This window comes from Bos taurus, chromosome 3, assembly GCF_002263795.3.
Source record: "Bos taurus isolate L1 Dominette 01449 registration number 42190680 breed Hereford chromosome 3, ARS-UCD2.0, whole genome shotgun sequence".
Taxonomy (NCBI): Eukaryota; Metazoa; Chordata; class Mammalia; order Artiodactyla; family Bovidae; genus Bos; species Bos taurus.
Window position 1 is genome coordinate 102,629,353 of NC_037330.1, and position 25,676 is coordinate 102,655,028.

The 25,676-nt window shown below is 49.8% G+C and overlaps 2 protein-coding genes across 6 annotated transcripts; both read left to right on the plus strand.

Moving 5' to 3' along the window:
- On the plus strand, window positions 1-25,626 carry ELOVL1 (ELOVL fatty acid elongase 1). 4 transcript variants are annotated; one of them, XM_010803685.4, is made up of 15 exons: window positions 1-40; window positions 1,624-1,742; window positions 2,709-2,853; window positions 3,390-3,530; window positions 3,725-3,806; window positions 4,166-4,414; window positions 5,144-5,204; window positions 20,835-20,941; window positions 23,447-23,506; window positions 23,637-23,827; window positions 24,047-24,127; window positions 24,251-24,307; window positions 24,398-24,503; window positions 24,586-24,722; window positions 24,891-25,626. In XM_010803685.4, the coding sequence occupies exons 1-15, from the start codon at window positions 35-37 to the stop codon at window positions 25,110-25,112; spliced, it is 1,764 nt and encodes a 587-aa protein (XP_010801987.1). In that variant the 5' UTR covers window positions 1-34; the 3' UTR covers window positions 25,113-25,626. The 4 variants fall into 4 exon arrangements, with proteins under 4 accessions (XP_010801987.1, NP_001029875.1, XP_059740786.1 ...); NM_001034703.2 differs by lacking the exons at window positions 1-40; window positions 1,624-1,742; window positions 2,709-2,853; ... (2 more) ...; window positions 4,166-4,414; window positions 5,144-5,204 and having other exon boundaries at window positions 20,864-20,941; window positions 24,891-25,623; XM_059884803.1 differs by lacking the exons at window positions 1-40; window positions 1,624-1,742; window positions 2,709-2,853; ... (3 more) ...; window positions 5,144-5,204; window positions 20,835-20,941 and adding an exon at window positions 21,645-21,718.
- Window positions 5,980-20,827, plus strand: LOC100335822 (transmembrane protein 258). Of its 2 annotated transcripts, none has more exons than XM_005204829.5 (3): window positions 5,980-17,270; window positions 17,875-17,921; window positions 19,494-20,827. In XM_005204829.5, the coding sequence occupies exons 1-3, from the start codon at window positions 17,049-17,051 to the stop codon at window positions 19,591-19,593; spliced, it is 369 nt and encodes a 122-aa protein (XP_005204886.1). In that variant the 5' UTR covers window positions 5,980-17,048; the 3' UTR covers window positions 19,594-20,827. The 2 variants fall into 2 exon arrangements, with proteins under 2 accessions (XP_005204886.1, XP_010802064.1); XM_010803762.4 differs by having other exon boundaries at window positions 20,115-20,827.
- Window positions 25,627-25,676: the final 50 nt, after the last annotated feature.

Below are 25,676 nucleotides of genomic sequence, written 5' to 3' on the forward strand. Positions count from 1 at the left end.
AGGAAGTGATTGACACCGCCCCCCCGCCGCCGCAATGCAGGTGAGGACGGGTTTGGAGCTAGTGACCGCTAACTAGCTTTGGGTAACGAGACAGAAAGTGGGCTGGCCGAGGAGAGAGTGAGGAGTTAGGGCTGAGAGGACGGGGTCGAGACCGCGACTGTGAGATAAGGGGACGCGCGATGGGGGCGAGGACCTTTAGAGAGGGATGGGGTGGAGCCCGGCTGACAGGAGACAGAAACTGCAGTTAAGTTGGGACGGAGAAGGCAGCACTGTCTTGCTAGGGTGTGGAAAAGGATCAAGTTGTAATTTGGGAAGGTGCAGTCCAAGAAAGATGGCTGAAGAAAGAGGTGGATTGGGCTCGGGCTCAGGCCCCAGCCTAGGCTGTTGGATGTCGACAGAACAGAGAATCTGTAATTGGAGAGAAGCCCGAGGGTGGAAGGAATTGTGGGACCGTGGTGGCCAGAAGCCAGACTAAATAATCTGAGACCGTGGGTGGAACCCGGCTCCTGTCCTGCACGTTCGGGGTTTTGCAGTTTTGCTTCATTCTTCCTAGTGTGTACCCCTAGTAGTTAAAGGGTGAAATGAGATAAAACTGGAGATCGTAGACGTAAAGGAAATGCCATGAAGACCCCTCCGCTTTTAATATAGTTTGCCTAGTGCTTAGGGGCCTGTGCAGCTTTGTTGTTGTTTTGTTTCGGTTTTCATTTGTCACTGTTTGTTGCACAAGAGTAGTTGTCAGTACATCAGTGGCACCCCACTCCAGTACTCTTTGTCTGGAAAATCCCATGGACCGAGGAGCCTAGTAGGCTGCAGTCCATGGGGTCGCCAAGAGTCGGACACGACTGAGCGACTTCACTTTGACTTCTCACTTTCATGCATTGGAGAAGGAAATGGCAACCCACTCCAGTGTTCTTGCCTGGAGAATCCCAGGGACGGGGGAGCCCGGTGGGCTACCATCTATGGGGTCGCACAGAGTCAGACACGACTGAAGTGACTTAGCAGCAGCAGCAGCAAGCTTGAGAAAGGGGCACAGGAATATTGGTACAGCAATAAAGTGAGTGCAGGTTGATTTAGCAAGGAAGAGGTTGAAACAGCAAATGCTGAGGGAAGAGGAAGGTGGGGGTGGCAGAGGTGGTGACCGTGGCAGTATTCAGAGGAGCCTTCCTGTGTAGGTAGGTTTTCAGAGATTATGTCATTGCCAAGGAGAGCCAGGTTCACAAGGCAGGTTCTAGAACAGAGGACGCCAGAGGATGTATGCTGCTGAGGTGTCCCAAACATAATAAATCCCAGGTATTACATCTGGTGAAAATTGTCCAATGAGGGAGAACAGAGAAAAACCAAGCCTAATATAGGGAAACAGTCACGCCTGGATTAAAAGCAATGAGAGGAAGGAATCAGTAGGTAAGAGGAATTGCAGTCAGATGAATGGGTTTAAAGGTCTAAGGGTTGATGCTATCTGTGATCCTAACACCAAATACAGTAAACAACCTGACTCTCCCTGTGCCAATGAGATTCTGTGTCACTGTACTGGTGTTGCACACTGTCACCCTAGCTTTTCAGCCTTCTTCTATATGCATCATCCTTACACTTATCTGAGTAACCAACCTATTACTGTTGGCTCAGAGGGAGGAAAAACAGCTTGAGGCATCATTAGACGCACTGCTGAGTCAAGTGGCTGATCTGAAGAACTCACTGGGGAGTTTCATTTACAAGCTGGAGAACGAGTATGACCGGCTGACCTGGTAAGAGTTGCCAGGGCAAGCTGGGGAGGGCTCCATGGGTGGGCTAGGCCCCCTGCTGGATAGGGTATCTCCAGCATGTATCACTTTGCCAACATCTTTTGATTTAGAAAGAGCTGGGTTTCCCAACATTTAACACTGAATTTGGCCTTGGGCCCCAATTGTATGGGAAGTAGAGAAATGCCCAATTTCTCAACCCAGGTTCTTTCTAGCTTTTGATTCTCCCTGTTTGACTTCTCCAGGATGAGGTCCTCCTGCAGTGGGTCCTCCCACTGCAGTATTCATACTGGATTTCTTGCACGGGTGTTGCCAAGTCTTTTAGGTCCAATCTACTCAGAAAGTTTGGATCTGGAAAGGGATCTTTCACCCAGTTTCTGAAGTTCTAGTGATTAATAGTGTAGCCATCATTCCTATTTTGCCATTGTCCAGGGATAAGTTCTAAGATGCACTGTGGGTTCCCGAAACTATGATAATACTGAATCCTTTTCTGTATATACTGTGGGTTTTTTCTTTTTTTTCCTATACAACTTGTGTGGGTAGCGTATACAATATGGATATGCTGGACAAAGGGATGATCAACATCCCGGGTGGGACAGAGTGGGATGAAGCAAGATCTCATCATGCTCCTCAGAACACCTCCCAGTTTAAAAACATGGATTGTTTATTTCCTGGATTTATCATTTAATATTTTTGGACTGTGGTTGACCACAGGTAGGTGAAACCTCAGAAAGTGAAACTTAGGATAAGTGGGGACTGCTATAATAACCTGTCTTTTTTCTGCATCTGTGTCAGAAATTCAAAGTGTATCCCTCTTTTTAACCCCATAATCCCTGTGAGCCAGTCTAGTTCTTGCCCAGGCCAGTGTAGGGCTGTGAGTGTTTTGGGGGTAAGTCTGGTTATTCCTAGTCCAAGGGACCCTTTTGAGGCTCCTTTACCAGGAACATTCTGACATCTTCTTACCACCACCAGGCCATCTGTCCTGGACAGCTTTGCCTTGCTTTCTGGACAGCTGAACACTCTGAACAAGGTCTTGAAGCATGAAAAGACACCACTGTTCCGCAACCAAGTCATCATCCCTCTGGTGTTGTCCCCAGACCGAGATGAAGATCTCATGGTAAGAGGAGGAGAGGGATGCAGCTTAGGAAACAACGTTCTTACGTGAGGACTGACAGCACAGTGGTTGGTTTCTATTCTAGAAATTTTGAATATGCAATAATGTATGGCAATAAGTGGGGGCTACATTTTGGAGGCCTTGCTTTTTGTCCTTCTGGAGTTTGGGAGAACCACTCCCAAAGAGTGCTAAATTAACCTGAGGCCTACAGCACCAAGATAAAGACCTTTTCCCTCTTTCCTCCACCTCCTGTCTCGAGCAAAACGTTTGTTTTTTGTAACCTTTCCTAGTTCAATCTTTGATTAAAATGTGGCAGAGAGGGGTTTATCCTTAGATCTGGTAGAGATGGGGTGTGAGTAGATAGAGTTGAAGGATGGAATGAGGGGAATGGTGTCTTAGGAAGCCAGATATTATTAGTCTCAGGTTGTGTTTTCCCTGAAAATGCAGTGTTTGCCTGTGGAAGGAACTATGTGTATATCAGGCCAGAATTGAATCTTCTTGGAGTCCACAGTAGGATCAATAAAATCTGTGTGTTACAGAGGCAGACTGAAGGACGGGTACCTGTTTTCAGCCACGAGGTGGTCCCTGATCATCTGAGAACCAAGCCTGACCCTGAGGTTGAAGAGCAAGAGAAGCAGCTGACCACAGATGCTGCTCGCATTGGTGCTGATGCAGCGCAGGTTGGACTGAGTCACTGCCCTGCTGCCCTACACCCTCGAGTTTTACCATGAGAAGCTGAGTATTCCCACTCCTGTATTGTAGGGTATGGCAGTTGGTTATGCCTCCATTGCCCCTGAAATAGCTCAAAGAAGAAACTTTCCTGTAATCATTTCTTGCTTGCCCTAATTTCTGTACAAACTTACATGTGTTACAGAAACAGATCCAGAGCTTGAACAAAATGTGCTCAAACCTTCTGGAGAAAATCAGCAAAGAGGAACGAGAATCAGAGAGTGGAGGTATGGAGGGATTGGTGGCAAAGTGGTGGGGGAATGAGGGATAAGATCATTGGAATAGGAAGGGTGGTGTAGGTAGTGGTGAAATGAGGATGCAGGGATGTGCTGTTTAGCCAAGGGTATGCATCTATTCTGTTGGCCTTCTATATGTCAGGCCAGCGCTGGGGCAGGTGGAGAAAGGAGCAAAGGGAGAAGGGCGAATTCTGAGATGGTCATGGGGGTCCTCTGGCTCTTCCTCTGGGTTGCCAGGAAGTCTGGATGCTACCGAAGTCAGAACTCCAAGCCCTGGCACTCATACTGGTGCTAAATGAAGTCCAGGGCCAGAGGCATACCTCAGGGTCTCCACTTACCTTGCCTTTCAGGTCTCCGGCCGAATAAGCAGACCTTTAACCCAGCAGATACCAACGCCTTAGTAGCAGCTGTTGCCTTTGGAAAGGGGCTTTCTAACTGGAGGCCTGCAGGCAGCAGTGGTCCTAGCCAGCCAGGCCAGCCGGGAGCTGGAACAGTCCTCGCAGGAGCCTCAGGATTACAGCAGGTGCAGATGGCAGGAGCTCCAAATCAGCAGCAGCCAATGCTCAGTGGGGTGCAGATGGCCCAAGCAGGTCAGCCAGGTAAGGTGACAAAGATTGGCTTGGTGACAGACCTTGAGCAGGGATGTGAAAATAAACTGGGTTATCTGCCACACTTCCCCCTTACCCCATCCCCAGGGCTGGAGAGATTCTCCTTTTCTCCCTTGGACTGTGACCTGGAAAAAAACTCTTGAGAGTGAAAGTCCCATTTGAAACTCTGTTAACAGACACCAGACAATGAGAAAGAACTTTGACTGAAATTGCCCTTAGCTACCCTTCTGTCCCCTTTAACTTTGGGTAGGTGTATTGTCAGTGTCTCACCCTAGGTATTAGGATCATTGGGTAGGTGTGTTAGGAGTTGACAAGCAGGCAGGTTTTCCAGTGCTATGCGTATTCCTTGCTCTGTATACTGTCTCTTCTGCTCACTCTTAGTAATTATAAGAACAGTCTGGAGGAGTTTGGATATAAGCAGCTAGAAGAAATATTTTCTTCCAAGCTGTCTAGGCAAAGGGACAAGCTCTCTTTTTCTATTAGGGGAGGAGCAGGAACCTCCAGGGATGTGTTCCAGCCCTTCCCACTATTCCTCGTCCTGACCATCTTCAGGTAGAGGGCTGGGCAGGGAGCCGTACCTCAGCCTTGTCACCCAAGGTCAGATGCCACAGATTCTGAGCTGATGGAGGAGGTGACAGAAGGGAACCTGGGAGGCAGCACTTTTGATTTATGATGAACATCTGACTATGCTTCAGGTATCTTTCTTCATGTTTTTTTTAGGGAAAATGCCAAGTGGGATAAAAACCAACATCAAGTCGGCTTCCATGCATCCCTACCAGCGGTGAGTGTGAGTGGCAACCTCCACTCCCAGGTGTTCTTTTCGGAGTTGGGCAGTGAAACTGCCTTTTGCCCAAAGCTGACCTGGATGGGTACAGTGAAAAGAACACAGGCTTTCGGCCACAGACAGATCCCATCTCCACTGCCAACTAGCTGTGTCACCTTGGGCAAGTGACCTACTTTTTCTGAGCCTGTTTTCTGGTTTATAAATGATGATAATACCTACCTCATAGGGTTGTTGTGAGGATTAAAATGGGAAAACGATGTAAAACACTTAGCACAATCTATGAAATAATGAGTATTCAATAAATGAGAGTTTCTCCAGCCACTTCTTCCCACTGTCCCCTCCTCAGTCCTCGATCCAGAACTTGCCCTGATCTGAGACTGCTTCATGTCTGTGGTGAGCTGATGGACACAAGATCGTGGACCGCTCAGCTTTGTTTGAAATCCTGTGCTTATTCTGTGCTGCCAGAGATGGTGACAGCTTCTGTGTCCCTAGAGGCCCACTGCCTCCACAGGCCTGGCTTCCCAGATTCCAGCCTGGCCATCTCTCCAGGCTGCAGGTGACGAGGCCTCTGGGCTGAGACAGACCATCCACTTACAAGTCTGGAGAAGCTTGGGCCTGCTCTACTCTCCATCCTCTCAGAAGCCAGTTCAGCTCTCATCTGGGAAATAGTCAGAGTCCCCTATCCTTTACCCAACCCTGGGCCTGTGAGGGAAGATGTTGAAGTCCCAGTAGATGGGAGCTTCCTCAGGAAGTGGCTCTGCCAGGCAGGGCTACATGAGAAAGGGTTTTGTGAGCATGTGAAAATATCCCTTGTTCTCCAGACCTTTTTTTTTTCTTTCATATTTTGGAGGGAAAGAGGAATTGCACCTCACACCGTCTCTCGTCATGGTTGAGTCATCCTCAAAGTATGCCTGGTTCCTGGGCTCAGTTAGCATGGCTTTTCTCCAGTCCATAGAGCCAGTAGTTCCAATAAGGGTCAAGTGGATGGTGGGAGGTGGCAGCCGCCAGCACTTTTGCCTGCTTCTATAAAGCTGGAGAGGAGAGTGGGCTTGGGTCACCAGCTTAAGCTGCCTTTCTTGGCTCTCCTTTGCAAGCAAGGGCAGGAGTTGAGTCAGCAGAAGTGGACCAAAGGACTGCTCTGAATAAAGTTATTTAAGTTGATGACCACTGTGTCAGGGTTATCTACAGCAGGTAAATTGAGAGAGCTATGTGGGGATTGGAGACTACATGTCAGAGACTTTCAAGGTTGCTGCAAGGCAATATTTGTAAAAATTTTACTTATTTATTTGGCTGTCCTGGGTCTTAGTTGCAGCCTGCAGGATTTTTGGTTGCAGCAGGTGAACTCTTAATTGCAGCATATCGGATCTAGTTCCCCAACCAGGGAGCAAACCCAGGCCCCTTACAATGGGAGCTCAAAGTCTTAACCACTGGACCACCAAGTCCCAAGGCAATTCTTGTTTGTTCTCCAATAAAAAGTTTTCTTAGGTTTTTTGTTTTTTTATTCTCTTATCTGTAGGTTTGATCTAAAAGTCCTGAGAGGTAATAAAATGGCCTGCTCATTCCTCCCAGCTGCCTTTTTTCTGTTCTCTTCTGTCACGTATTAGTACTTAGGTATTTGTTCAGTGCCAGGCAGGACTCTGCCAGGCTGTGGCAGCAAAGGACTGGAAAAGCAGTCACAGATGTCACATCCATTCTAGTTCCATCACGACCAGAAATGTGTCCACACAGCTCACTGATCATAGTACACAGAGCATGGAGAGTCCTGCCGTCAGCTCTGAGGCAGTGTCAGGGGTTTTCCCCACTACAGCAGGGCTGCCTTAGCGATCTGTCAGCCTGCTCACCTGTTCCTTCTCCTCTCTTCCGTTTGCACTGGAAATACCCGAGCTCACTGTCACATTGGATAGGATTCAAGGTGTGTGTCTCCAAAACCCCTGGAGTAGCTTGGTGACCACTGTCCTTTATTCCACCCAAAGATTCCTTCCTGTTGAAAGTTTCTTAAAAACTTTCAAACCTATTGAAACCAACCCCAAGTGTCTTTGTTGTCTCAGACTAATAGCAATGTCATTCCCAAAGTACTATTTGAAATGGATTCCTTGCCCTCCCAGAGTTGAAGTGCCCTCCTGTCCCAAGAGGAGCATACTCGGGACCCCACCTCCATCTCATGCCCTTAAGCAAACCGTCCTTACGTCTGTATTCCCTCTGAGAGGACATGCTCTCGTTCCCAGCGTCCCAACCCCGGGTCCTCTGGAGTGCACAAACCTAGCAGCGTCACCAACTGTGGGGCTCATACAGCCCAACAAGTGTCTCAGTGGAGAGCATCTCCCACCCCTAACACTCATCCCTAACGGAGGGTATAGAGAGAATACTACAGAGTTTCAAGAAGAGCGCATTGACCTGCTGCCCCCTTGCTCAGGTTTAAGATAAAAAGATGGCACTCTTCCTCCCCTCTGGTAGTGTTGTCCAGTTTCTGATGTTTCTTTTTTGCCTGGGGCCTGTGCTTGCTTCTACTCTTGGGGAACCGGGGCAAATGAGATTAGGACACACCATTGTCTCCCAGGTGTGTGTCTGGGATGGCGAAAGAAGCAGCAGCTGTTAAACTTAAGTGCAGCACAGAGGTCATCCTGTTGAAGGTGGAGGCTTACTGCATCGGTATTTGCATGACACCCATTGCTAGGACCGCCCCCTCTCCAGCTCTGCCCTGAGGCTGGGACTCTCATTGCTGAACCTCTCTTTTGCACGTTGCCCCAGTCACCCTGTTTTCTTCCTCTGCTGATGTCTATTGCTGCCCTACCTAGTTAGGTCATGTAACTTGACCTTGCACTTTCTTGGGAAACAGTCAAGGTAGATAGGTTTCAGCTAAGTGCTCCTTCAAACTCCATAATCAGTCCTGGTGTTTGGACTGAACCAGAGCCGGTATAGTGCCCACCTCCTGTCCTGCTGTTGAAGGGAAGAAGCTGATCTCTGCAGGAATGCCCTAGTGCAAGGCCAGTCCCTTTCCCACCCCCTTCCCACCTCCCCCAGGCAGCTGGGAACAACCTCTCCCTTTGTCTAAACTTCTTGTACAGAATAATCCTCCTTATGGACAATGTATTCTCTGTGCCTTGTGGACACAGGAGCCGTGTGAGCTGATCCCAGCACCAGGCAGGACGGGGGCGGAATCCATCCAAAGGCCACTTTAGATCAGCTCCTGATTACTGTCTAGAGAAACCGCCAAGGGATGTACGTTTTCTTCCATCTGTTCCAAGTTGTGGGGGTTAGCCTATTGAAGTTTAGCAGTAGGCCAGGAGTAAGGCTGGGGGCTGTGGTCCCTTTGTGATTCAGTCTGGAGGGTTCACTGTACCAACTTATGGAGGCTCAATGTGGCTCTGGCCTGACAGCCTTGAACACACAGAGGCTAACATTTGGAAAGAGTTTACCACCCTGCAGGTGGGGCTTTCTAACTGAAACTCCAGTCATTGCTTCAAGATGTATTTTGTCCTACGGGACAAATTTCCTCTCTTCTTCCCTTTAGCTTCTGTCTCTTACTTTCTACTGAGGCAGGTTCTGGCTCTCTGTTGTCACCTCTTGATCAGCTCACATGCTCTCAAGATATCACCTACCATATGTACATGGCAGTTCCCCCAAGTACACAATGGACAAGGCCCCTGACTTCCCTGGGCCTCAGTTTTCTCACCTGGGTGCTCCCAGTGATACTTCCTAGCTTTCAAGTCTCTGGCAATGATTCTGAAGCCTGTATATCCCCAGGCATTTTTTCATTTTCCTCATCATATGACTATGTTATGATAGGCAAAGTTTTTCTTAGACTAGCCTGCCAATCCCTTGAACCCCTCCAAACTGTTCCTAAAGTTCCCTGTCACCTGCAGCTTAAAATACAGACCTCCCTCTGGACCACTTCCCTAAAATTATTTCCTAACTTGCACTAGTTCTTTAGTAAAAGTTACAACAGAGATAAATGCATTGAATGCCAGAGGTCACCTTCCCACTCAGGCATCTCTTTCTCTCCTCTGGGCAAGATAAATGTACCAGAGATTCCCCCACCTAAAGACAGCAAATTATACTTTTCCACATGATAACCTTCCCCATGGAATTGAATCCAAGGCACCACGGGCTGCTCCCCTTCCTGTGTTTCCTCTGCCATGTCATTCCCTTCCCTGCTGTTGCCCAAATTTCCCTCCTTCATGGTCATTTTGATAATTAATCTTCCGTGGCCCACAACCCATGTGTAGACCATCCTTGTTCTTTTGTACTCATTTCTCTAGGCTGCACACATTTTCATGACCCTGGTTAGTATCCTTCCGTGTTAATCCTTGAGCCCACGTCACCACTCACTTGACTCTCGGCCATGCTCTTGAAATACAGAGGCTACCACCACCATCTTCCTTCACGCCCTGTACTCACTCTTTAGCCCCACTTCCACTCTTCCTCAGGAACTAGCCTGTCTCAGATCACTGTTGACCTGAGAGCTAAATCCAGACTTTTTTCAGTCCTTCTGTCTCTTACTTATCTCCATGGTTTTAAACAGTGCTGGCCATTGCTCTTCCACCTTTTCCCCTTCACTGACTCCCACTTCTCTGACCATCCCTTCTCTGCAGGTTTTGGCCTTCTGTCCCTCTGCCTGCTTCTTGAATGTTGTTATTCTCCAGGACTCTGTTGTTAACCTTCTTTTCTAATTCTACTTGCTGTCTCTGTGACCACCACCTTTATGTACATAACTCAAACAAGTTTTATCAGACAGCCCAGACCTCTTTGCTGACATGCAGATGCCTATTGCGTATTTCTGCCCCTATGATCCACAAATACCTCAGGTTCTGAATGTGTCAGTCCAATCATCTTTCCCTTCCAACCTGTTTCTTTTCTAGTATCCTAGGTGTGACCTAAGCCAGGTCTATGGAAACTGTCCTAAACACTTCCCCACTCTGTGTCCCAGCACCGCCCCACCCCCCACTCAGTCAGATACAAATCCTGTCAATTCTGCCTCCCCAAGATCCATCCATCCTGCCTTGTAGTTTAGGCCTGGAGCCTCGCCTTAAAAGTATTGTTTGGATGCCCTGCATCCAGGCTTGCCCACTCCAACTCATCTTCCATGTGGCTGCCAGAGATTTGTGCAGATCTGATCACATTCAGTTCAGTTCAGTTCAGTTCAGTCGCTCAGTCGTGTTTGACTCTTTGCGACCCCATGAATCGCAGCACGCCAGGCCTCCCTGTCCATCACCAACTCCGGAGTTCACTCAGACTCACATCCATCGAGTCAGTGATGCCATCCAGCCATCTCATCCTCTGTCATCCCCTTCTCCTCCTGCCCCCAATCCGTCCCAGCTTCAGAGTCTTTTCCAATGAGTCAACTCTTTGCATGAGGTGGCCAAAGTACTGGAGTTTCAGCTTGAGCATCATTCCTTCCAAAGAAATCCCAGGGCTGATCTCCTTCAGAATGGACTGGTTGGATCTCCTTGCAGTCCAAGGGACTCTCAAGAGTCTTCTCCAACACCACAGGTCAAAAGCATCAATTCTTCGGTGCTCAGCCTTCTTCACAGTCCAACTCTCACATCCATACATGACCACAGGAAAAACCATAGCCTTGACTAGACGGACATTTGTTTGCAAAGTAATGTCTCTGCTTTTGAATATGCTATCTAGGTTGGTCATAACTTTCCTTCCAAGGAGTAAGTGTCTTTTAGTTTCATGGCTGCAGTCACCATCTGCAGTGATTTTGAAGCCCCCAGAAATAAAGTTTGACACTGTTTCCACTGTTTCTCCATCTATTTCCCATGAAGTGATGGGACCGGATGCCATGATCTTCGTTTTCTGAATGTTGAGCTTTAAGCCAATTTTTTCACTCTTCACTTTCACTTTCATCAAGAGGCTTTTGAGTTCCTCTTCACTTTCTGCCATAAGGGTGGTGTCATCTGCATATCTGAGGTTATTGATATTTCTCCCGGCAATCTTGATTCCAGCTTGTGTTTCTTCCAGTCCAGCATTTCTCATGATGTACTCTGCATAGAAGTTAAATAAGCAGGGTGACAATATACAGCCTTGACGTACTCCTTTTCCTATTTGGAACCAGTCTGTTGTTCCATGTCCAGTTCTAACTGTTGCTTCCTGACCTGCATACAGATTTCTCACATTACTGATCACATTACTCCCTTGATTAAAGTCCTTTTGATAGTTTCCTTCTTATGGTTCTCAAACTGGGGTCCACATACTGGGCAGGTTGGTAGGGGCAGTGAGCCAGGCATACTGAATGTTATAGGGTAGAGCTCATCCTAGCTGCCCATTTTACTCGAGGCTAAGTAACTTAAACAAAATGCAGAATTATCAGGCATGCAGTAAGGAGTAAGCAGACTTTGGGGAATTACCACTAGTCCGAAGGGTTTCATACTAAGCTGCTAAATTCTCTGGGGATATTTATTCTTTTTTTTACATTTACTGCAGCAGACAAGTTTGAAAAACAGCTTAAATTTCCTGGAAAAGCAAGTCGAGATTTTTGTCATCTAGCTCCCTGACTTCTCCCAACTTAATTTGTGTACTGTCCTGCCACCCAATCTATTCCCATGTTGTACAAATTGCTTGATGTTTCCTGAATGTAACTCTCTTTGGCCTCCCATACCTTTATTCCCACTGTTCCCTCCGCACAGAACATTTTGTCCCATCGTTCGGTGATGAATATCCAATTTTCTTTCGAAATTCAGCTCACAGGTCACACTCTGAAGCTTTCTGAGAAAGCTGTCTGTCCATAGCCCAGTGCCATTTCCACTAGGTGTGGTCAATGACCTGCTCTTTTATGCTGTACATTTGTACCTTGTACAAACTTATCCTAGCTCCTGCTGCTCTTTATTGCCCCCCCAAGTTCAAGCACCCTGCACTGTCAAAGGGTGAATCCAGTTCTTCTATCTGAGAGCTATATTTTCTTCTGCAAGAAATGTGCATGCCTGGCATACATGGCATCTGGCCCACTGTAAACACTTTAAGTGGTCGCTGCTGCTATTACTGTTGTTATTTGGTTGACCTTGGAGAGAGAGTATAATCTAGCATTTTGGTTAAAAGAGCATTTTCTAGTGCCGGGTTGTTCAGTTGCTTAGTCGTGTCTGACTCTTTGCAACCCCATGGACTGCAGCATGCCAGGTTTCCCTGTCCTTCAGTATCTTCCAGAGTTTGCCCAAATTCATGTCCATTGAGTTAGTGATGCTATCTAACCATCTCATCTTCTACAGCCCCCTTCTCTTCCTACTCTCAATCTTTCCCAGAATCAGGGTCTTTTCCAGTGAATCAGCTCTTCACATCAGCTGGCCAAAGTGTTGGAGCTTCAGCTTCAGCATCAGTCCTTCCAATGAATATTCAGGGTTGATTTCCTTTAGGTTCAAATTCTAGCTGTGCCACCTACTAGCTGTGTGGCCTTCAGCGAGTTACTTTACCTCTCTCTGCCTCAGATTCCTTATTTCTAGGGATGATAATACTAGTGGCTATTTCACAAGGCTTCTGTGAAGTTTAAATATATTAATACATACAAAGCACTTAGGATAGTGTGCCTGACAATAGTAGAAGCTCAGTAAATATTAACTATCCTCAGGGTAGTGTCTGAAAGTCTGCTGTCAGCAATTGTTGCTTCAATCAATCATTGACCAGTCCCTCTGTGCGGAGGTAACTCTTCCTCCCTCTGTAGCTCATCTGTGCTCATAGCTACGTTCACACTAGGAGAGACTCTCCATGCACATTTAATCCCCCACTGTGTGCAGAGCAGACACTGGAACATTTCTGCATTGGCTTGCCTGATGCAATGAGTCATTTCCAGATCTAGTTGTGCGAACTTTCTTTCTCCCTCTTAGTTGTCTATTAAAGCCCAGTTTGGTCTCCTAAACTGTGATTTTGAGTTGAGACCATATGACAGGCTTCCTCACTGGCAGTGTTCCTTTTCACCCCTTCTAAGTTCTATCTGTTCCCTGTCCACACCATTTGAAGACCCAGTTCCAGTCTGCCCACATCTCATCTAAAGGGGGGCCTTCACCATTCAGAGGTCTCCCTGTGCAGCTGGGATGTGTTCTTCTCTGTCCCTGCTCACTCAGTCCAGGCTTAGGTCTTCACCGGTGGCTGTGTGATCCACTGGTTATCGCACACCAGAGCTCCATGCTTGCTCTCTTCCCTTCACAGTCACCACCAGTCCTTTAGGCCTTGTTTTGCCATGGCAACTCCATGGTTCTTGTCACTATACTCTAAGCTATGGCCAATACCTGCGGACTAGGTGCTGTCTCACACCTCCATGCCTTAAACATGCTTTGCTCTCTCCTTGGTGTGTCTGCCCTCTCTTTTTCTTGCTCCAACCTCCTGTTCACCTAGGGAACAATTCGTCCTCCCAATAGCACCTACTCCTGTGAAGTCTTTATCACTTCCTCCCTTTTACAGTTGACCATTCTTAAATTATACCCGACCTGGAGATGGTGACTGCAGCCATGAAATTAAAAGACACTTACTCCTTGGAAGGAAAGTTATGACCAACCTAGACAGCATATTAAAAAGCAGAGACATTACTTTGCCAACAAAGGTCTGTCTAGTCAAGGCTATGGTTTTTCCAATGATCATGTATGGATGTGAGAGTTGGACTGTAAAGAAAGCTGAGCGATGAAGAATTGACACTTTTGACCTGTGGTGTTGGAGAAGACTCTTGAGAGTCCCTTGGACTGCAAGGATATCGAACCAGTCCATCCTAAAGGAGATTGGTCCTGGGTGTTCATTGGAAGGACTGATGTTGAAGCTGAAACTCCAGTACTTTGGCCACCTGATGTGAAGAGCTGACTCATTTGAAAAGACCCTGATGCTGGGAAAGGCGGGAGGAGAAGGCGATGACAGGATGAGATGGTTGGATGGAATCACCGACTCAATGGACATGAGTTTGGGTAAACTCTGGGAGTTGGTGATGGACAGGAAGGCCTGGCGTGCTGCGGTCCATGGGGTCACAAAGAGTTGGACATGACTGAGTGACTGAACTGAACTGGACATTTATCCATTATGTGACCTTAGGCAGATTACTTTACTTCCAAGACCCTTGATTTCTACCTCCTAAATTGGTGCTATAATCCCATAATATGCTCAGTGAAAGGTACCTTCCACTTAGCATATTTAAAATTCAACTTAAGTAGCTCTTACTTTACTATAGGATAAAGTCCAAGCTTCTTAGAAGGGCATATACAAGGCCTGCCAGGCATATAGTCAGCACTGAAATGCCAACACTGTTCTCCTTCCCCTGAGCAATCCCTTACACTCTCCTGAGAAATCTTGTGTTTATCACATAGCATGTTAGACTATTTTGATTACAACATAGTACAATTAAACTAGCTTAACTGAAAAAAAAAGAGAGACCCAATGGATTTGGGTTATACAGATGGGGAGTTGAAGGGTGACTGGCTCCAGGCAGGTCAGGGGCTCGGTGTTGTCTCAGCTCTGTCTCTGCATTTCTCCACTCTACTACATATAGCTCATCTTGTGGAAGAACTCTCCTGTTGCTTGGATTCTGTGCCATTAGAAGCACGGAGGGAAATGGAGAGAACACCATGACTAAAGCACCAGTGGGGCTGGGCAGAAATTCCATAAAGGAAATGAAAGCAGGGGGATGGGAAAGTATCTGAATGCAACCGGACTTAAAGCTACAACAGTCCACTGTGTGTGGTTTTATCTCTGCAGACAATTCACAGATATTGTCCCCCACGCCCCAGCCCCCACCACAACCAAACCCCATCCTTTCTCCTAAACTTACAGTACTGTGTTTCAGATTGCCTGTGGAAGGGGCCATCTTTCCTCAAACTCAGGATATCCCAAACTGCATTCACTCCCTCCATCCTGCTCCACAGGGTTATCCAGCTTGCCAACCTGGCTGTCAGTTCTGGTCCCATCCCCTCTTCTCCCTTCTTGCTCCATTGCCCTAGGTTAGGCCCTCACCGTGTCACACCTGTGCCTCTGAGCTGGTCTCTTTGCTGGCCTCCCTTCCTCTGCCTTCCTCTTGATAATCTCACTGTCACCAGGTTTTTCTTTGTAAATAACAATGGGGATCATACCAACCCGTTAAAAATCTCCAGGGACATCTCAGTACAAACAAAACTCCTCTTTCTTTCATTCAAAACACTTCATGATTTGGAGCCATCTACTTTTTAACCTAGCATATGAAGGCCTTTCATTCACTGGATCCTTTCACCAAATAGAACTGCTTCCAGTTCCCTGCTCCTGTCCTTTTCTTCCCTCCATCCACCCCTTTGTCCATGCTTTTTCCTCAGCTTGAACCATCTATGTTACTTCCACCTCACTTGCTGTGTCACCTTGAGAAAAAATCCTTCGCCCTTTCTGATTCCATCCTTTCCCCATCTGTTCAGCAGTGATCACAGTACTTGCCTTAGAGAACTGAACCATAAGAGCATATGGGAAGCAGCTGGCCCCATGCTTGCCAGGGAAAGTGTTGTATTTTCTCTCTCCCCCTTTTGGCCTTTCTCTCACATCTTCCAGATCTTGCTAACTCTCTTTCGTCCACCTTGATAACCTCCCCTGGTTTGTCCCCTCACCAAAAGCCTTCCCTTTTCTCTCTCCAGAACTCTTCTAGCACATTTTATCACAGCCCTTTCCCCCAAACTGAATTTTTTTTTAAACCTCAGTTCAGTGAACACTGAACAATACTCATAGGGTGTTGGCACTGGCTACCTACAACAGATCAGGCTTTGTCTCCCTGACCTCTCACGGGTTCAGGCAGCCCCCCAGTTCAGATAGTATGATGAGTGTTTGCATGCAGTCTCTCTCTTCTGCTGGCTGGATGTCCTTCCTTCAGCCAAGGTCCCAACCTTAGGCAGAGGACACCAGCGAGCTGACTGAGGCCCATGGACATGCAGAATCATTAACCGACAAGCCCTTCCCCTCATCTTCATTCCTCTGTCCTCAGGTTGCAGCCCTCCCCTCAGCTCCTCTGTGCGGATACAGTTAGAAAGTGCCCTTTGTCCCTTACAGGTGGGGAAGGGAGAAGCTCGACATAGGCCCCAGGAGACTGCTTCCATTTCTACCTGCCACTCCTGTGGCCTCTCAGCCTCTGACCCTCAGTACCTGTTGTTCTCAGCCATTTCGCCTGTCGCCCCCATACCCTGTTCCCTCCACTGCTCCACCGGCTCCCTTGCAGGCGCATACAGATAATACCTTTTACCATTTTTTCTTTTTCTGCTTCTTTGATCCGGTTTCCCTTTAGATTTTTTTTCCCCCAGAAACACATAAAACCACATGATCATGGAAATAAGAGTTGTTAGAGTTCAGTTCATACAGATGGTGGTTTTCAGACTGAACCCTTGGAGAAGGTAAATCAGTAGTTTATCTTCTGGGGAGAGAGAATGGAGAAAGGCCCATGTGAGTGAGGTGTGAGTCAGAGAGGGTGGGGCCCAGGGGAAGTTGTCACCTCACTTCCCTTTAGTCAGGAAGGCTCCATGAATTTCAGGGGGAGTTTCAGCTGTTGGACTTGGTATTCTTCCCTACCCACATACACATCTGGCCTTTATCCTTATCAAGAACGACTTCCTGGACTCTTTCAGCTTCTCCAGTTTATCAGCCTGCCTCCAGTGTAGGTAGCGTCCCATGGACCCTCTTACCTCCAAGATCTTCCACCAGCTTCCCTGCAGGTTCTAAGTGGTCCCATTTCCTAGCAGTGCATTGACAGACTTACCCTTCTTTTCTGTATATTTCAGCCTATAAGCTGTTTTCCTGAGCCAAAGTCTAAACCCTGTGTGTGCCGTATCTCATTGTCTTCTACACAGCACATAAACACGCTTAAGCCTCTTTCCATTAAAAACAACCCTTAGAGGAGCAGTGGATTACCCTGAGCCCAGCAAAATGGAGCTAGAGGCCATGAGTAGATATCCCCGTCCAGTGAACCCAGCTATCTTTCCCCGTATGACTGTGGTGCTGTTGGCCGCTGACATGTTCTTCACCTCCTGGTTCTTTGTTTATAAGGTCACCTCCACCAAGTACACTTGGCATATCTACAAAGAACTCCTCATCTCTTTGGTGGCCTCACTCTTCATGGGCTTTGGAGTCCTCTGCCTGCTGCTCTGGGTCAGTGTCTTATGTCTGAGCTCCCAAGGGTTTCAACCAAGGGTCCTCACTGAGTCCTTCCTTTGGTAAATTAATTTTTGGTTTTTGTTTCTACTATTGCTGGAAGTATCCTACCTGCTGCTCACAGTAAAGGCATATATGTGAAAAAACAAAGTCAAAACCTTTAGAATCAATCTGGAGGTGAGAGTCAGGCACTGATATTTTTAAAACTCTCCAGATGATTCTGGTGTGCAGCCAGGGCTAAAAAAGATAAACAGCTAAATCCAGACTTTGTAGCAGGCCATACAGAGCTCTTCATGACTGACTCCTGCCGACGTTCCCCCCTTACCCATTCGCCCTCTGGACTGGAGACTCCCCAGAACTCCCCATGCGGGCCATATCTCCTGCTTCCATACCTTCACACACATGCTTCCATCCGCCTGAAAACGTTTCCCTGCCTTCTTTAACACCCAGCTTTGGTGTAATTTCTATGAAGCCTTCAAGAACTAACCCCCACCTTGGAGTAAGGTGCCCCCCCCAACCCCTGCTGCTCTCTTAACCCTCTTGGTTTAACTCACCACTTGCTATTGTAACTGTTAATTTATCTATCTGTCTTCTTTTCTAGACTGTGAATATTTTTCAGGAACCCCAGTGCCTTGGAGAAGCCATTTGGTAGGACCTGGTTTGGTGGTCTGTATCAGATATTTGAAGGTGTTTTCTCCTAGGACTAGGACTGGAACTGAAGGAAGTGAGTCTTTGGGCATGTTCATGTAGTCAGTGGGCATTTCCTGAGGGCTTGCTATGGTCATTCATCAATACCAGTGTGGTCCAGGTGACTAATGGATAGTGGAAGATCTCTCTCTGTGCCAGGTGGCACAGTGGTAAAGAATCCTCCTGCCAAGGCAAGAGATGCGAGAGATGTGGGTTTGAGTCCTGGGTTGGGAAGATCCCCTGGAGTAGGAAAGGGCAGCCCACTCCAGTTTTTTGTCTAGAAAGTTCCATGGACAGAGGAGCCTGGTGAGTGACAGTCCATGGGGTCGGAAAGAGTTGGACAGAATTGAGCACAGCACCCACACACACATCTCTACCATATTTAACCTCAGGAACTGTTTCATCATTTATAACAGTCTGCTTTGTTTGTCTCTAGATGGACACTTAGTCTAAACCTCTCAATAGTGCTCTCCAAACAGTGCTTTGCACAGTTTATTTAGGAAGTATTTGTTGAACGAATGCTCATTAATCGACATACAAGAATATACCTTCTTGCTTCACCCCTTGGCTATGAAATGTCGAGGTAGAAACAGTGCTGAGTACTTTACCTGGGTCATCTCCTTTAATCTTCACAATCTAATGAGATAGGTGCTGTTGGAGGTTCAGCCACTTAACATTAAGTCATGTAAGTACTAACTGGAGATTTAAAATCAGGTCTTTGGAGTTAGGTGTGACCCCCAGGGCTACTGAAGTATACCTAAAACAATAAATATTTATTGACTCAACTGATACTGTCATCCCAAGGCAAGTAGAAAAGCTTTTGAATTCTTACTGTCTTCCCCACTTGACTCTGGGTCCCTCGACCTCTCTTCCCCTTCTCATTTCTCATTCACTCTAATACTCTGCAAACACTGTGGAGGGGCAGATGAGTCCAACATTGGTCAGATACTAGAGGTACAGAGACAACCAAAATATTGGTCCTTGCTGAGAAGAACTTACAGTGAAGGGGTATGCAGATAATTGCATTGCAGGAGATTGTGAAAGCGAAGGGAGGGACTGCTTTATTGCCTGGAAAAGCTGCTTTTATCTTGAGTTAGGAGACAGGGCTTGGAGGTGTGGGTGTATATGAAAGATGCTGATATCCTTGGGGAACAGTTAAAGCATAAGATGTGGCCCAGGAGAATGCGGGGAGGCTGAGGACCAGATCAGATAGGCCTTCAGGTACAACGCTAATTAGTCTGAGCTTTTTGAATATCTGAATTCTCTTGCCATTTCCTTTCAAGGGTAGGTACTGGTAGGTACTCTGTGGACTGGATCAGAACTGTACTTTGGCTCTGACCTCTTAACTCTAAGACTACACTTCCACATAGCTTGTTGTTGTTCAGTGGCTAAGTGTCTGACTCTTGCGACCCCATGGACTGTAGCCCACCAGGCTTCTCTGTGCATGGGATTTCCCAGGCAGGAATACTGGAGTGGGTTGCCATTTCCTTCTCCAGGAGATCTTTCCTAACCAAGGATCTCCTGCATTGGCAGGCAGGTTCTTTACTGCTGCAGCACCAGGGAAGCCCCTCCACAAAGCTGCATTCCACTGCTGATGAACACATTGTTTCTCCCAAACCGCCACCTCCTCTGAATTCCACGTGTACGTCAGACAGTCCTGTGCACAGTTACTGATCACTGTGTGCAGTTATTAGCACTGATCCCGGAGCTGCTGGAGATACAGATTTCATTTTGCTGAAACCTAGTCCTTAACCCCAGTGGTTCTGTAGAGTTGGTGAGTGTATGGCGTGAGGGGGGTTCAGGGAGCCGGATAGACAACTAAGTGTACAGAGTAAGACTAGCTGTCTCGGGGAAACCTCCAGTGTCTATTTTTCCAACCCTGTCAGTTTCCAGACCTTCTTGGGTGAGGGTGCTCTCTCACCTGCCCCCGCCCCCCGACCCGCCAAGTACCCTCTCTCACTGGCTGCCAGTGTGAAGTGATTTGGCTAGACAGTAAACCCCATGTGAGGACAGCATCTGCCTTGTTCATTGATGTGCCACCAGCAATTAACCCCATCTTGCACGTGGTAGGTGGTCAGTAATAATGTGGATATTTACTAACACAGGTCTGATAGTAGCCTCCTCAAAACTCTTTGGTTTCTCCTCTGCTTCCAGAATAAACCAAACTGCTCCATTTGGCCTTCAACATTCAGCCACAGCTGGCTTCATTTCCCCTTTTTCCTTTCACAACCTTGAAGAGGCCAGCGTAGCCAGTGATTCATTAATTTCCCCTGCCCCGGGCTACTGGTATTCTCCCACCTCCGGTCCACACGGTCCTCTCAACAACTCCAAAGGCTGGGCTCACCCAAGTTTATAGGATGGTAAGGAAGCTTTCCCCACACAGCGGCTCCCTGGGCTGAGACCTTCCCGCCGACCGAGTCCACTATCGGGTCATAGAGAGGCTGCCTGCACCCCTCGGGTCCCACTCTCTCGAGAGGGAGCTCTCTGAGGGGACGGCTGACCCCGGAACTTGCTCCAAGGTCCCAGGTTGGGTGGATCGGTTACGAATAGAAGCTGTCGTGCTGGTGGACGAATCCCAGAGGGTCCAGAAGGAGGCCACGCAGGGGCTAAACATTAGGAAGGCGCAGGGTACAGCCTGGGCGGGCAAGGGCCCGGGGCCAGGCCGCGCGAGCTGACCGAGGCGGGAGGCGATGCGGCGGAAAGGGGTGGGGAGCTGGGGCTGGGCGCGCTTCCTGCCAGGGGCCCAGCGGCCCGCCCCTGCCTCCGCCCTGCGGGCCCAGCAGAGCCGGGGCTGGCCGGCCCCTCCTGCCTCGACCAGAGGCCCAATCAGCGTGCGCCCCCTACCCGGCCCGCCCTCTCCCCCTCTGGTGACAGAAAGTCGGCCCAGCAGATGAGGAAGTGGCAGGCAGGCTGGCCCTGGGGACTGCTCTCCAGCCTTGCTCCATCCCAGCCCTCCACGACTGCCCGCCTGGCCCCCACTGGTGAGTCGGGACCTCCCAGGGCGGGCTCGCCACGTGCCCAGGCCCCTGACCCGCTGGGCCACCCGGCCCGGCCCGGCCCTGCCCTGCCCAGGCTGTGGGCGAGGCTGTGCCTGTGGAGAGTGGGTGGGAGGTCCCAGCTCTCCGGGGCTGGGCCTCCCCAGCAGCCTCCCTCGCGCCTGGCCCCCATTTGCTTGAACCTGGGCCTTCCTCCACCACCTCCTACTCTGGCCCCTCTCCGTCTCTTACTCCTCCCTCCCCTTGGCGCCCTTTTGCACCCCCGCTGCTCCCTTTGCCTGTCTCCTTTTCCCTTCCATCCATCTTAAAGCAAGGAAGGACCAGACCGAGTTTCCCTACTGGGGACACACCCAGACTCTCCTCAAACTTGGGGAGAGGGCCTTCCAGAAGCCTGGAGCCACCCCTGACCTCCAGGGTGCCTGCGTGTGTGGGGTGGGGGAGTGAACTTGGGGATGGTGGCAGAGAGAGACTGGGAGATAACAAGCTGGCAAGCTCCCATGGGTCGAGGAGGAGCTGTGTGTTAGAGCACATGCTTCTGGGCAGGCCTTACCCTGGAATAAGCAGCCAGCAAAACTCTGTGAATGAATGAATGATGACTGCCATCGGTGAAAAGAGAGTTGCGGGTGTGCATGACCCTGGGTAGGTCTATGTCTGCACATGGTGTGGGTGATGTTGGCTTCATTCACCTGCAGGTGGGCTGTGTGAGTTTGTGTATGTGACCGCGCTCATCTGAGACTCACAGACGCGAGAGGAAACCTGCATGTGAGCACAAGCCCTTGCACATGGTAATGCGGCTCCTGTGAAGGAGCATGTGTGTTTAGGTGTGTTTGCCAGTGTGCGCGTAGCTAGGAGCAGGCCTGAGTATTAGAGACCGTGCATGTCAAAGTCCACAAAGACTTGTCCGGGTAGTGTGTCAGACAAGGGCAGTTGCAGCCGGCAGGAGGCAGGTGGGCTCTGTGTGTGCATGCGTGTGCTGCCACTGGCGAGTTGTCGCAGGGGCGGAGGGAGAGCTGTGGCAGGGGCTGTGTGTATGGGACGGCTGGGGGCCTGACCGAGGTGGGGCAGTTGTGGGTGGGCGTAGAGGTTGGGGGAGCATCTGTGAGATGTGTGTGCAGCCCCCGTGACTGTCAGAAGTTGTGTTCTTTACTTGGTACCTGCAGGGTTGCTTCTCTGGGTGGAGGGAACCTGGCCAACCCAAGTTAACACAGCTCGCAGAGCACCTGCTATGCTGGCTGTTTGGGGATCGCCTTGCCCCTTGGGGGCTGTCTGTCTGGAGTCCCGGGCTCTCCTCCTGGCCAAGGCTTTTGTGTCCCTTTGAGCCCTCCCCCGACATTCCTTCAGGCTTGGAGAGGGAGAGGGCCTAGTCAATTATGAGCCCTCCTTGAGGGAGGGGAAGATTCCTGAGACCTCTCCCACTCGCCACCTCTTCACATGCCACTGGCTCCCGGCCCCTCCCTGGGAGAGGGGGTGATGGTACCCATTCTGAAGTAGGACAGCCTGAGAATTTATGGCTCATTTAGGAGAGGATGCCCGGGTATGGGTTTTCAGCAGTTCTCTTTGGGCAGAGGCTAGGCCTGTGGCAGGAGTCCAAGTTTTTGTCTCAAAACCTAGAGTTCATCTGACTGATCCGGGGTGGCTGGGTGGGTGGTGAGTCCTGCGCTTTACTTGGCTTTCTCAATCCTGGTGGGTCCTCCAAGCACTGACCTGTGACCTGGACCCACCCTCCACCTCGGATGCTGTGCTGTGGGGGTGGGCAGAGGGCGGGGCTGCTGCCAGATCTAGTCAGACAGGTGGAGCCGCCAGGGCAGGAGTCTCAAAGAGCCAGGCTTCTGGAAAGGAAGGGTGAGAGGAGAGCGTCTGAGACAGAGGAGAGGCTGGAGGTGAGAGCCCAGGAGGGCAGAGGAGAGCCCGAGGGAGTGTCTCAGCAGGGGGGAGGAGGGAGGGACAGTTCCTGAGGGGACAGGAGGGACCATCCTGGGAGCTGTGCATCCTAAAATGGGGCAAGAGAAATCAAAGGGGAGGACCTCTGGAGAGGTGAGAGACTGGTGAGGAAGGGAGAGGAGGGTCGTCCCGGAGATGAATTCCCTGGTGGTAGGAGGTAAGCCTCTATGGAAGGAGACCAGAAATTGAGAGTCCTCTTGTGGAAGAAAAAGGGAGTGGAAGTCAGAAAGTAGAAATCCCTGGAGAGGAGCAGAGTGTGAGGAGGGGAGAGGAAGGTGTGGAGAGAAAGGGCAGAACAGCCTTTCCCAGGCATGCAGGATGTGTGGGAAACAGATCCCCCACACACCCCATCCCTGCCCCCCATGGCCGCCTCCTCGCTCTGGTCCCCAGCAACTCCTTCCTCTCACTGCTCTGTCCTTTCTGCAGCAAGGTGTCTGGAACTGTCCTGTCTGGTCTGTGTTCTGTCTATGGGTCAAGGGTGAAATTGGGGGTGGGGGGGCGGTTGGGGGAACAGTCAGCCCTCTCTGACACCTATCCTGACCTCACCAGAGCCCTTAGCGAGGATGGAGGCTATTGTGAACCTGTACCAGGAGATGATGAAGCATGCAGGTGAGATGCTGTCTACTAGCCCTTCCTCCTTACAGACCCCTTGACCCTTTGTGACCTGACCTCATGTCTGCAAACCTGGTGGGGCCTGTTTGGACTCTGTGACCCTTCCTTTTTTGACCCTTATTCCTAGATCCCCGGGTCCAGGGCTACCCTCTGATGGAGTCCCCCCTGCTAATGACCTCCATCCTCCTGACCTACGTGTACTTCGTCCTCTCACTGGGCCCTCGCATCATGGCCAACCGGAAGCCCTTCCAGCTCCGTGGCTTCATGGTTGTCTACAACTTCTCACTGGTGGCACTTTCTCTCTACATTGTCTATGAGGTAGGCCCCTGGGATGCCTCAGCTTTATTCCTCCAGGATAATGGGTGGGCCCTCGGGCTAGAGGAGGCATCTTCTTTCCAGAGAGGCTCAGCTCTGTTTCTCCATCTAGAGCAGGGGTGCCCAACCTCCAGGCCATGATTGGGGACCGCTGGTCTAGAGAACAAAAGAGATTTGGAGGAGGGAGGGATGTCTAGCTCTCTAATCCACACTTCTTCATAGTTCCTGATGTCTGGCTGGCTAAGTTCCTACACCTGGCGCTGCGACCCAGTGGACTTTTCCAACAACCCGGAGGCACTGAGGGTAAGTGGCGGCGGAGGCCAGGCCCCAAACAGCCAGGGGTAAGAGCACTTTGGATGTGCCTTGTCTTATAGACACGTTTAGAGAGGCTCTTGGCAGTCCTAAGGATGTCCTGACTTCTTACAGATGGTTCGAGTGGCCTGGCTCTTCCTCTTCTCCAAGTTCATTGAGCTGATAGATACAGTGAGTAATTTCGTGAGATTTGAGAACGTGTGGGGAGAAAGATGTGAGAGGCCTTGGCTCTGAAACCCCTTCCCCCTACAATTCTCTCAGCTGATCTTTGTTCTCCGGAAGAAAGACGGACAGGTGACCTTCCTACATGTCTTCCATCACTCAGTGCTTCCCTGGAGCTGGTGGTGGGGGGTAAAAATAGCCCCAGGTGAGTGGTGAAGGCCCCTGGGGGAGGGACAGGTACTGGGGACCAGAGGCTTGACTCTCCTGACCCTGTTGTCCACTCACAGGAGGAATGGGCTCTTTCCACGCCATGATCAACTCCTCTGTGCACGTCGTCATGTACCTGTACTATGGATTGTCTGCCCTTGGGCCTGTGGCTCAGCCCTACCTTTGGTGGAAAAAGCACATGACAGCCATCCAGCTGGTGAGGGGCCCGAGCCTGACCCACAGTCGTCCCCCCGACATTCGGGTTTGGACCCTACCTTTATCCAGCCTACCTCACCTTTGACCCCAGCCCTCCCCACTGTGTTCTGTCCCCTTGCTCTCCAGTCCTCTCTCCCTGTGTCCTCTGACCCATGCCTTTTGGTCCCAGATCCAGTTTGTCCTGGTCTCGCTGCACATCTCCCAATACTACTTCCTGCCCAGTTGTAACTACCAGTACCCAGTCATCATCCACCTCATCTGGATGTACGGCACCATCTTCTTCGTGCTCTTCTCCAATTTCTGGTATCAGTCTTACACTAAAGGCAAGCGGCTGCCCCGTGTATCTCAGCAAAACGGAGTTCCAGGTACCACCAAAGTCAAGGCCAACTGAGAAACATGGCCTAGCTTGGTGCCCACCTAAGTGCCTCAGGACTGCACCTTAGGCAGCAGCTGTCATTGTCCTCCCCAGCTACACCTGTGACCAGGGCTATGTGGTCAGGACTGAGCAGCAGACAGCTCTCTGCTTCCCACAGCTGGTACACAGAGACCACCGCTTCCGTTCCTCCCTGACTTTTCCCGGCCAGCCCCAGGGATGTGGCCTCATTGCCCTCTGCCACTCCAGAGCCGGGGGCTGAAAGGGCTGGACACTTACTTCCCCCTCCCTGCCTTACACTTGGGAGAGGAGCACTCAGGGCTGGCCCCCACCAGGGTCTTGTGGCCTTTTTCCTCACACTGAAGAGGTCAGCAATAATCTGTCACTGTGGACCCAGGCTCCCCACTTCTCCACCCCACAATGAAGTAGGAGCTTCTTGGCCAAAGGTCAGGGTGGGTGAGGGGCCTGGGAATACAGCCTGTGGAGGCTGCTCACTCCTTTATGTCTTTATTAAAAGTGACAGAGGAAAGCATGGTGGCTGTGTGTGCACATGTGTCAATGGAAGAGTGGGTACAAAGCCTG

Coding starts and splice junctions, on each gene's coding strand:
- ELOVL1 (XM_010803685.4), top strand. Junction 23,507..23,636: donor GGAGATGATGAAGCATGCAG/GTGAGATGCTGT, acceptor CCTTATTCCTAG/ATCCCCGGGTCCAGGGCTAC. Junction 24,723..24,890: donor ACATGACAGCCATCCAGCTG/GTGAGGGGCCCG, acceptor TTTTGGTCCCAG/ATCCAGTTTGTCCTGGTCTC.
- LOC100335822 (XM_005204829.5), top strand. CDS start 17,049: ATGGAGCTAGAGGCCATGAGTAGATATCCCCGTCCAGTGAACCCAGCT. Junction 17,271..17,874: donor TCCTCTGCCTGCTGCTCTGG/GTCAGTGTCTTA, acceptor CTTCTTTTCTAG/ACTGTGAATATTTTTCAGGA. Junction 17,922..19,493: donor TGCCTTGGAGAAGCCATTTG/GTAGGACCTGGT, acceptor CTGCATTGGCAG/GCAGGTTCTTTACTGCTGCA.